This window comes from Opisthocomus hoazin, chromosome 17 (genome assembly GCF_030867145.1).
Source record: "Opisthocomus hoazin isolate bOpiHoa1 chromosome 17, bOpiHoa1.hap1, whole genome shotgun sequence".
NCBI classification, from domain to species: domain Eukaryota; kingdom Metazoa; phylum Chordata; class Aves; order Opisthocomiformes; family Opisthocomidae; genus Opisthocomus; species Opisthocomus hoazin.
Genome location: NC_134430.1, coordinates 612107 through 622242, shown reverse-complemented (window position 1 = coordinate 622242; position 10136 = coordinate 612107). Strand labels below are relative to the sequence as shown.

Below are 10136 nucleotides of genomic sequence, written 5' to 3'. Positions count from 1 at the left end.
CCCACCGCACTTCCCCAGGCTTAACACCCTGCCCTCGGCAAATGCCAATGTCATCAGCCGCAACACCCCGCAGCCATCCCAGTGCCAAGAGGGTGACGTTATGTTTCTCTGCAATTTGACCTGCGCACAAAGCGTCGGCTGGCGGAGCCCCGCAGCCCCAGCAGGTCGAGCAGTGCCCTCAGGCGGCAAAGGGACGGCCCGGGGCGAGACCGCCCGCGGCACAGACCCAGCGAGCGCCAGCACAGCTGCTCGGCTGAGAAGCCACAGCTCTTACCCAATTTATTATCTGGAGACAGGCATCCCACCGCTTTCCAGGAGCGTTACAGAGGATCGGTGTCACAGCCAACAAAAGATGTCCCCAGCCCTGCCAGCAGTGCTGCTGCCACAGAGCGTGAAGCTTCAAGACTCTGATTTCAACGTGCCCTAGCAGAGGTATCAGAGGAGCACGTTCCAGCACGCTTGAGGAACTGCCCGTGTCAGAACTCGGGTGTCCCTGCACCTCCATAATTACATTTTCAAGCCAAATCTGCTCCTTCCCCTCCAATGCAGAGGTGGGACGAAAGCAAATGCATTGCTCAGAGGCACGGGGTGCAAAGTGTTTTTAAGCCCTGATTTGACATCTTTTATTTATTTGTAAGGACAGTACATAAACACCTTTCTCACAGACCATCAGCCTGAGTGACCTTAAGTTACTCTCACTTATGGGAGCGCTCCTCAGGTCAGCAAGTCTCAGCATCTCTTTCCGCACACAGACACTCAAGGCAGGCAAAAGAAAGGACGGCTCCCGTAGGTGAAGATGTCTCCCTTCTACCTTCATGGCTTGTTCAGCTCTGCCTCTTCTTCAGACATCGAGTCCATTTCCACTTGAAAATGAAACAGTCCAAGCATTTCCTACTGAGGCCAAGCACCCAACCCACTCAGCTTCCAAAAAGCACCAGTAAAGCTTCCTCAATCCATCATCCTCTTTGCAGTCATCTCAGAACACACCAGACCCTCGCAGAAGCTGGTCAACATCAGTCCCTCCCGTTCTCTGTCAGGAGCCTGGTGGGCAGCACAGCTCTCGGTGGTTGTCCGCAAACAGAGAGATCTTAAGAAGTGTATCTGAGTTAGAAGGAAAAAAAAGCACCCCGTTAGCTTAACAGATTTTATCTGTATTCTGCACCCACAAATAGTTCACTTGCTTCCAAAGGCAATAAAGAAAAATGTAAGTAAAACCAACTTGGCAGACCAAGTGAGAAGGCCCACCAAGCCCCCGTGACACTGCCAGGAAGGAGGCTGCTCCCAGCCGCGCCCAGGGTGCGTTGGAGAGCATTCAGCGCTGAGGCTGCGCACGAGATCTCAGAGCAGGCTGCAAAGATCCGCTGCCAGCCAGACAAGTTGTCCCGCTGCTATCGAGACCAACGCAGCAAGCAACGCCCGGCCTACGCGGGAGACGGGGCTGAGACCCCAGCGAGGAGCTCAGCGAAAGGCCCTTTGGGTCTGCTGCAAGCGGGGCTACCTTCGACGACGTCTTCCTTGTAGCGCTCCAGAAGCCTCTCCCAGGAGCGCGGCAGGGCCTCCAGCTCCGCCAGGCTGTCGCAACTGACACGCAGCAGCAGCAGCTCGCTCTCCAGGTACCTTGGTGCCCGCTAAGGCCGACACAGAGGACGCGCCCCCCCCCCCCCCGCGCTGCCCGGAGCCCCCCCGCGGAAGGATACAGGTGCCGGTAGTGCCACTCCACGTCCCGCAGCCCCTCCAGCGCGTCCGCCAGCGAGGGGCAGCGCGGCCCGCGCCGCAGGGCCGCCTCCGGGCCCAGCTCCGCCGCCCGCTCCTCGTACAGCCGCAGCACGGAGGCCGCGCCGGCCGCCACGGCGTCACGCACGGCCCGCAGCTCCGCCCTGCGCGGGAAGGCGCCGGCGCTCAGCCGCGGCCCCGCGCCCCCCGCCCGGCCCCGGCCCCGGCCCCGCCGCCTCACCGCCGGCCGCCGAGCTCCTCCAGCAGCGCCTCGGCCGCGCCGCGCTGCTTCCGCCACAGCCGCGCCCGGAGCCCGCCGAAGGCGCCCAGCGGCGAGCCGCCCCACGCCAGCCGCCGCGCCGCCCGCATCTGCGCCGCCAGCCCGGCCAGCGAGGCCAGCAGCGGGGCCCAGGCCGCCGCCGCCGCCCGCCATGCCGCACCCTGCCGCGCCGCCATCGCCGCCCACTCCCGCAGCGCCGCCGCCATCGCCGCCAGCCCCGCCGCCATGGCGACCCGCCGACCCGGAAGCGCTCCGCCGGCCCGCGCGTCACTGCTCTGCGCCAGGTCCTGATTGGCCGCGCCGCGCCGAGCCCTCATTGGCCGTTCGGCGGCGGCGGTTGGGTTTGAACGCGCGGCGGGCGGCAGTGCTCCCGGTACCGGACCCAGCCCCGATCCCGGCCCCGATCCCGGTACCGGCTCCGGCCCCGCCGCCATGGCTCCCGCGCGAAAGAAGGCTGGCCCGAGCGCGCGCAGCAGGAAGCTGGCGGCTTTCCTGAAGGACTTCGACCGCGAGGGTAGGCCGCGGGGCGGGCGGCGGGAGCGGGCCCCGGGCCCAGGCCGGGTCCCCGGGCCCAGGCCCGGTCCCGGAGCGGTGGCTGAGCCGTGCGCGTCCCCGCAGTGAGGAGCCGCGTCGAGCAGATCCGGACGAACGGGCAGCGCCTCGTCAAGGAGGTGGAGAACCTGTACAACATCGAGATCCTGCGGCTGCCGCTGGCGCTCCGCGAGCTGAACTGGCTGCAGTACTTCGGTACGGGGGGGGCGGCCTCCCGCGGGCGGCAGGCACCGGCGGCGGCAGGGGAGCAGCCGGGGCCGCCTCTGCCTGGGTCCCCGCGGGCTGCTCGGGAGCGCGGCTCCCTGTGCCTGCGGCCGGCTGCTCGCCCGCGGCCGAGGGAACGGGCTCGTGCTGGGTGCCTGCGCGCGGCGGCGTGCTGCGGTACGTCTGCATGCGCTGCGGTGGCTGTCTCAGCTGTGTGTTGGTTTTCTAAAAAATATTTTCTTTTTAGCTAAAGGAGGAAGCGAAAAGATGCTGGAAGAGGCAGCAACGGTAGGTATCTAGCAGAAGTGGCACGTTTTTCTGGCGGCATCGTGTAGCTCTGCAGGAAGTGAAGGGTTGCTGTGTCCGCAGGAGCGCTGCAAGAGCAGAGGTTACATTCCACAGATGCTGCTGGAAGACTCAGCAGTAAGAGGTGCCAGCTGTACCCAGCACAGGGTTTGGTGCTGGCGCTGCTCCCTGTCAGTCTTTCCTTACCTGCTTGGTTTTACTCCCAGACCCCTGAGAGCACACGTGCTTTTCAGTAAAGCATTGCTAACCTGGTCGAGCAGCAGGGCGCAGGTGGAACACACTTGCGGATGCCAAAATGGCCTGTTAGCCCTGAATGGCAGGCAGACCTCATGTGGTGCTGTCACCCCCAGAATAATGTGAAAAGTCCCAGTCTGAGCACAACAGAAAGCGCGGAGGAGGTATTCTCACTGTGAAATGATTAGGCATTTGCTCTACAACTTGGGCTTACGTGCTACCAATAATCATAATGGTGTTGTGGATGTCTTTAATTTTAGGCAGACTTGGAAATAACAGAAATAAACAAGTTAACAGCAGAAGTTAATCAGACTCCCTTAAAAAGCACCAAGAAAGGTCAGTTTTTTTAAGCATTGTGACGAGTTCGGTGAGATGAAAGCATGTCATGGTTTATATACTGTGAATAATAATTCAGTCCTTACTTACGTCCTTCAATATACTTAAAAACAGGAAAATAATCATACTTTTTTTTCCCCTACTATCTGCAGTAGCTCTACTTAATTTTATTAAAACATTCAAAATAACTCAAAAGAGTACTCTGTCAACCATTTGGATTGCATCGGAATTTGGATTTCAGAAGCAAATTGCCAAAATTGCTTGTGGTTATTTATTGTTTACTCCCGCTGCTAACTAGTAATCTGAAGTTATTATTAATTTTCAACTTGGATAATGCTTTATCTTTCTAGTGGAGAAATCTAAACAGGATATTGAGGCTATTGAAGAAGAAGCAGAGCCCCCTTTTCTTCCTCTAGCAAAGAAAGCAAAACATGATAGCCAATGTCTTCCAGAGCCAGAGGCTGAAAACGTGAATCCAAGAACTGGAAAGGTAAAGAGCTGTTCTTTGTGATGACTTCATTCCCGAGATATAAATTACTTACTGAGATGACGCTTATGATAATGTAGCTGTCCGGGGCACTTTGAGGGGGACTTCAAAACAGCTATCGCTTCCTTGAAAATTCTGGTGGTTGGGGAGGGTCACAGAAGCTTGTCCAGAAACAAACGTCATACTCTCCTGCCGTGATAAGGAGCCTACTGAGCCCAGCCCTTCGTGTGGAAGCGTTTGTGCGTTGTGGGTGTAGCTGTCACATTATAGTGAAGTAACTGACTGGGTGAATAATGTGTGTTTCAGGTGAAGACATCCACTAAAAAAGTGCCAGTGTCCAGGACCAGAAGAGCTCCTTCAGCGAGAGTGAAGCGCCTGAGTAAAAGGTAATAGGGGATATCTTTTTCACTGGATTTCAGAAATGGAGAAGCAGCATATGGGGCTCATATAACTTAAATGGAATGGAGTATGGTTTGGTAGGCTGGTTGGTGGTGTTGTGCCATGCTATAGGAAAAAAATCAGTGACCTGAGGGCGGTAAAAGATGGGCGACTCCCTCTCCTGTGATGCCCAGCTATCCCTAGCTTTGGGGTTCACCTTTGATTAGTAACAACCTCTGGTTTTCTGTGGCGATAACCTCATTCAAGTCTCTGGTAAGATAGTGCTTGTACCTTTTATTAAGAGTATTCTTATGAAAGGAGGTTTGTTTATTTCCCTTTAACAGATCAAGCAAAAACAACTTTATCACTCCAGCTACTGGTAGAATTGTTGATATGTCTGCTCAGGGAGGTACCTCCGTGATCACACACAAATTTGATTCCAGGTTTGTATTCTGTTACATTTCTCTGTTGATCTCTTCTGTAGGGGAATGCCTTGACATTTGCTTCACGTAGGTCATCTGTTTGCAACGTAATCCTTAGCGGCTCTTTGAACCTGAAATAAAAGACTTTTAGTCAAAGTCCTTGGAGTGATTGCAGTGAAATTACTTGCCTATAACTTTTTGTTTCAGAGTTTTCAAGACACCAGGTTTGCGCACACCTGCAATAAATGAACGTGTTTACACCATCTCTGCCAACGGCAGCCCCCTTGCTGACAGCAACGATATCTTCATTACAGTCCCTGTGGGAGGAGGGGAGGTAAATCAGGAACTTTGATCTGTAAAACCTGTGCTGGAGGGGTAGCCTGTAACTTCTTGGGGGCCTGACCGGTGTCAGTTCATCCACTCTTGTCTCTTTAGTTGTGCCACTGCAGTTTATTGGGGGATTGATCTAGATTAAAAACCTTTTAAAGTTCTTTTTAATCAGATGTGTGCGCTGTTCGAGTTGGTCAAAACAGAGCGTAGAATGATGTTTTGCTGTGCGTTTAAGTAACACTTAAAGTAGCTTGTGCTGGCAGTAACGTGTTAATGCACTTCAAGGAAGGTATGAGATGAGCTTCTCATCAAGCTGAATGTAGTTCTCTGCCTGTACGTGGTCTCCTAGTATGCTTAGATTTTATTTGCTTTTATTTTTAATTGAATTTTTTTGCTCCTTTTGGCTACTACAGCTGACCAAACGGAAAACCTAAGATTTGGGGTTTTTTTTCACAGAGCATTCGTTTAACAGCAAGTGATTTGACCAAGAAGAATCTTCTTCACCTGCATCCGGAGGCCCAAGGAATTATGAAGAAGCTATCAGTAAGTCTGTGTATTTTTGTGAGTTGTGACCTGAAGTTGTAAGGCAGTGTTGTCGCTCTGTCAGTAATCAGGGGACTGTTGAGCTGTAATAGAAACTCCTTATTTTTTTTCCCCTTGTCTTGTGTTTTGGCTTGTGTCAGTGGCCAAAAAGCAGCATGAACTGAGAAGGGAAGGAGAGGGATTAGCTTTACATCACATCTAGCTTAATACAAACTGTGGATAAACCATGCGCTTCTTGAAAAAGAACCATTGTCAATGTTTTCAAAAACTGCGTCGAAACTGGAAGTGCCTTCTACTTCAGGCAGAAGTTGTAACTGGCCTTGGGATGCAAGTGTCTGAGTACTGATTAATTTCCCTTTCTTTCCAGGTTCGTCTCGCACAAGCTTGCAGCGGTGCAAAAACCTATAGATGAAACTCAGTGACTGTTGACATCCCTCTGTAAATACTACATTACATTTAGAACCACTACTTTTAGTTCTTATCCTAATTTGTATCTTCCTTCCATTAATTTACAGAATGGAAGTTAAGAACTATTTTTTCCACCTATAATGTGTAGTGGAATTAGAATAGATTGCGCTTTTTTATTCAGAAAAAAAAAATTATTTCCTTTAGGGTTGAGACCAAGATACGGTTATCTTGGGCTTGCAGACCAGCAAGCTGGATAGAAAAGCTATTCTGGTGTCTTGCAGAAGACATAAGCAGTGGACACAAGTGACTGGAGTTCTTATCTGTCTGGGTAAAGAAAGCAACAGATCAGATTTGTTGCATTTCCTTCCAGGCATGTCTTTTCTCTGCAGATCTGCTTAAAATGTAATGACTATCTCGGAATAGCACCTGAAATACCTGAAGGCAAGTTACTGGTGCCTGGGACTAAATGTAAAGCTTCTTGTAGTTTGCGATGCTGCCATGAATAGCAATCCTTTCGTTCTTATAGCAGACGTTGTATTTGTAACTGGCTTTATTTTTGTAGTGAACTTATGCATTTTATTGTTTTTTAAGAAACAGGAGATCACAGGTACTTAAGCAATCAGCTAGGCCTCTGCCTGACTAGGTTACTGAGAGTAGCCTTAGAGCTGCTGGAGTATCTCTAATGTGAGAGAACTTTGCTTTTCCTACACCCCTTTCAAAATCTGTAAGAGAAGCAGTACTCCTGGAACTGAGTATAGACGGGGAGAAGAAAGCTTGGACTAGTCAAAACATTGTTTTGCCCTTTCTTCTCATCTAAATTGAGTTGATTCAGCGCATGTCTTTGACAAAGAGTCGTATCCAATAAATGCTGTTTGAACAGAACTTTGAAGTGTGGTTAGCTTTGATTCCTGAAATATTATTCTATGTGGATCGTACAAAGTCAAATAGGTAAAGTGGCATCTGCAGGAGACAACCTGATAATCATTCCTCTGTTTCAGCAGAAAAACTAACATGAGAACATTTTAAGTGGCATGTTAAGAGGACATTCGGAGTAAGGAACTTTGCTTCTCTAACTTTCTCTAAGATTTTTTCTAAAAATAAGCCTGTTTCTTTGTTAGCTAGTGCACTGTCCTTTCCAAAGATACCTTTTTGTCCTTGATGTAAAGCCTCTTTGAAGGGGCTGTAAACAAGGATGTTGAGACTTTGGGAATTTTTCTAGGTTTGGTAAAGTTCTGCTTTTGGCAAAAGCCAAGCCTACAGCACGATTAGTAAGGAAGGCTGGGAAAAGCTGCTGGTGGACGTAACTTACGCTTTGGTGTTAATATTTGATGCAGCATGTGATGTGGGAGAAGGTTTGTAGAACAACATTCATACATGAGTTTCCTTTGAAAAGCAAGCCTGTTACTGTAAATCAAACCTCAAGTCTATACCATGTGTTTGGAAATCACAGGAGGCTTTGGAAGCTTCTGAGTCCCAACTGCAGGTGGCAATGTTGTAAACTACTAAGCTACAAGTACACTTGCCTTGCAACAATTCGTTGTTGAATTCTGGTAACATACTAATTTAAAAAAGCCAGTTCATTAAGCTGTAAATAAAACTGTAACACACTTACTTGGATACAGATGTGTAAGTCTAGATTCTGCTTTATACATGTCTTTAACAGGAAGAGAAAATTACTAGAATGCCTAGCTAGCCCAGAGAATTCTTCTGTTAGCACGGTCTGCGTTTGAAAGCTGTAGTTACGGTCTTTAAGGCCCTGCGTTGACGTGCTTGTTACACTGTCGGCCATTTCGGTCTCCGGTTTAATGCTGAGGTATGGTTTTGTTTCTTAGTAAGTCCAGGAATTAATGTTTTTGCGAGTACTAGACAGTAGTACTATTCCTCTAGAGTAATGAGTCTGGAATGGCGAAGAGGTGCAGATGTGACTGGGCTGCTTCCCCAGACTTCCCAGCGCAGGCGGGGAAGCCTTGTGCCGCGGCAAGCCTGCCCAGCCACTCTGCAGCAGCAGAGGCACACCTTTGTTTCTGACTCCTGGTCTGTGTGCTACATATTCCTGATTCTTCCAGAGGATAAAAGGCCGTATTTGTGCTGTTATTGGGATTAACACATTTTTTTATGCCAGCGGCAAAAAATTGCTTGCGAAATAGCGTTTAGCACCTGGGAGACTGGAAGAAGCAGGCTCTGTAGAGCTCGGCGGCGTTACGACTGCATTTCAGCGTGTACCCGTTTGGGGTGGCTGTGTGCTGAGCTGGGTCTGTAGAGGGTGGGGGGAGTACAGCTCCAGGCTCCTCTTTGCAGAGCTGACGCTGTTGCTCTGCGCTGGGAGCGCCGCGCTTCAACCAACAATGCAGTTGGTATTCAAGCTTCCTTTTCCAGTTATCAGAGTGAGCTAATTGTGTCTGACATGAATTAAAGCTATCTGGCAGCTAATAGCTAAACGGATTAATCACCTAAATCCATTTTGCATGCTGCCTGCACCATGGGTAAGCAGTAGGTCCTTCTGCAGTTTTGTTGCTCGTGTAAATTATCGGCATCACTTCTGGCCCTTTTGCACACTACATGGCAGTTGCATTTTGTTTAACAAAGCCAGAACCTCCCTCTTCAGTACAAGGATTACGGGGGCAACAGGGAAGCTGGCTGACGTTGTTGTGGATTTGGGGGAGGTTTTGTTTGTGTATTGTTATTATGCTAGCCTGGCTGTAGTCTGAACTGCCCTTTAAACAGAGTGATGGGAAATAAAAAGCAACGCAGGGAAATAACCGTTCTGTCAGGCTGGGAGAGGCTGCATCCATCATGGGCTGGAGCAGTTCAGCCTACAGAGAGACCGGTGTCAGCTTGTGTCATCTGAGCTGCTGCTAGGTCTGAGCCGCTGTGGGCATGGCTGCAGGGACTGTCCTCTGAACAGAGCCAGCCTGGAGGGGAAAGGCTAGCAGACAGTGGGGTGTCTTCTTGGAATACCGCTTTTGCATCTTCTCTTCCCAAGAACTGAACTACGTGACCTCCAGGAGCCTGTGTTCTGCATTAATAAGTGAGGCTCTGCAGAAGGAATTAAGGTCGCCCATGTTTTGTGGCTGGTTCCATGAGAAAAAGTGGTTTTGCTGGTTGTAAGTTCAGTCATGATGAGTACAGCCCAGGGCTGAAAGCTGTGGCTTTCTTGTGGGAAGGATGGTTTGAGGAGTAATGACCATGATTTGCTAAAAGATTGCTGAGCACTGACTTTTTAAGATCAAAACTCCTGACCTGGACCAGAGCGCTCTCAAAACAAGTTTCTGTTAAGCTGCAGAAGGAGAGCTGGTGGTATGTTCAGCAGCACAGCCCAGCAGGGAGCAAGCAAGTAGCAGGGCATGTCTGTGTTTCACCAGGGCTTTTATAGTGCTGGAGAACTCTAGTCTTGCAGGGGGAAAAAGCCTTCCTGCCTTCCGCTGGCTGGCTGGCACAGAGCTCAGCCTGCCGACCCTCGGGACAGGGGCTCCTGCTCGCAGCGCGCGGGTGCAGCAGTGTGCTGTGCGCTGGGAGGGTGCTCGGGAGCCGCTGTGCTTGTGCTGCAGCTTTGTCCTGGGTGCGAGAACTCCAAAGTTCAGCCCAAATTCATAATGGAAGTGTGAAACTATTAATCTAGAGAAATAATGAGCAGGATAGGTACCCAGTGAGTTGCCTTCCCCAGGATGTGCTGACATTGAACTCCCACAAAGGGACTGTGTCAGATAATGATCCTAATAGGTGGCTCTTCCAGGCAATTTGATAGATGTGCACTATCAAGCATTGTCAGAAATAGCTCCGTATACAAAGCAAGCGTTTATCATCATGGACACCTTGCAGGTGGCCACTGATTCGGTGACATTGTAAGAAATAAATAGATAACAATTCCCTGCTTGCTGATAGAGGGAGTGATAGTTTAGAACAAATTAGAGCTGTCTCTAGGCAATTTTTACATGCAGGAGTT

At 50.4% G+C, this 10136-nt stretch overlaps 2 protein-coding genes across 2 annotated transcripts; one reads left to right on the top strand and one right to left on the bottom strand.

The window, feature by feature from the left end:
• Positions 1–596: 596 nt before the first annotated feature.
• AIRIM (AFG2 interacting ribosome maturation factor) lies at positions 597–2220 on the bottom strand. The gene is made up of 4 exons (XM_075437990.1): positions 1955–2220; positions 1698–1877; positions 1499–1617; positions 597–1101 (listed from the first exon to the last, which is right to left on the bottom strand). The coding sequence occupies exons 1-4, from the start codon at positions 2218–2220 to the stop codon at positions 1034–1036; spliced, it is 633 nt and encodes a 210-aa protein (XP_075294105.1). The 3' UTR covers positions 597–1033.
• Positions 2221–2333: 113 nt separating this feature from the next.
• CDCA8 (cell division cycle associated 8) lies at positions 2334–7116 on the top strand. The gene is made up of 10 exons (XM_075437939.1): positions 2334–2507; positions 2612–2740; positions 2997–3037; positions 3550–3625; positions 3976–4115; positions 4419–4498; positions 4835–4933; positions 5120–5246; positions 5699–5785; positions 6153–7116. Exons 1-10 carry the CDS (start codon positions 2426–2428, stop codon positions 6195–6197), a joined length of 906 nt encoding a protein of 301 aa, XP_075294054.1. The 5' UTR covers positions 2334–2425; the 3' UTR covers positions 6198–7116.
• Positions 7117–10136: the final 3020 nt, after the last annotated feature.

What these genes read in the sequence shown, in the direction of transcription:
- CDCA8 (XM_075437939.1), top strand. Translation starts at nt 2,426, where the DNA reads ATGGCTCCCGCGCGAAAGAAGGCTGGCCCGAGCGCGCGCAGCAGGAAG. An exon ending in CTTAAAAAGCACCAAGAAAG is followed by an intron (nt 3,626 to 3,975) that starts GTCAGTTTTTTT and finishes TTATCTTTCTAG; the next exon opens with TGGAGAAATCTAAACAGGAT. An exon ending in TCCCTGTGGGAGGAGGGGAG is followed by an intron (nt 5,247 to 5,698) that starts GTAAATCAGGAA and finishes TTTTTTTCACAG; the next exon opens with AGCATTCGTTTAACAGCAAG.
- AIRIM (XM_075437990.1), bottom strand. Translation starts at nt 2,220, where the DNA reads ATGGCGGCGGGGCTGGCGGCGATGGCGGCGGCGCTGCGGGAGTGGGCG. An exon ending in GAGTGGCACTACCGGCACCT is followed by an intron (nt 1,618 to 1,697) that starts GTATCCTTCCGC and finishes GCGGGCACCAAG; the next exon opens with GTACCTGGAGAGCGAGCTGC. An exon ending in CAAGGAAGACGTCGTCGAAG is followed by an intron (nt 1,102 to 1,498) that starts GTAGCCCCGCTT and finishes CTTCTAACTCAG; the next exon opens with ATACACTTCTTAAGATCTCT.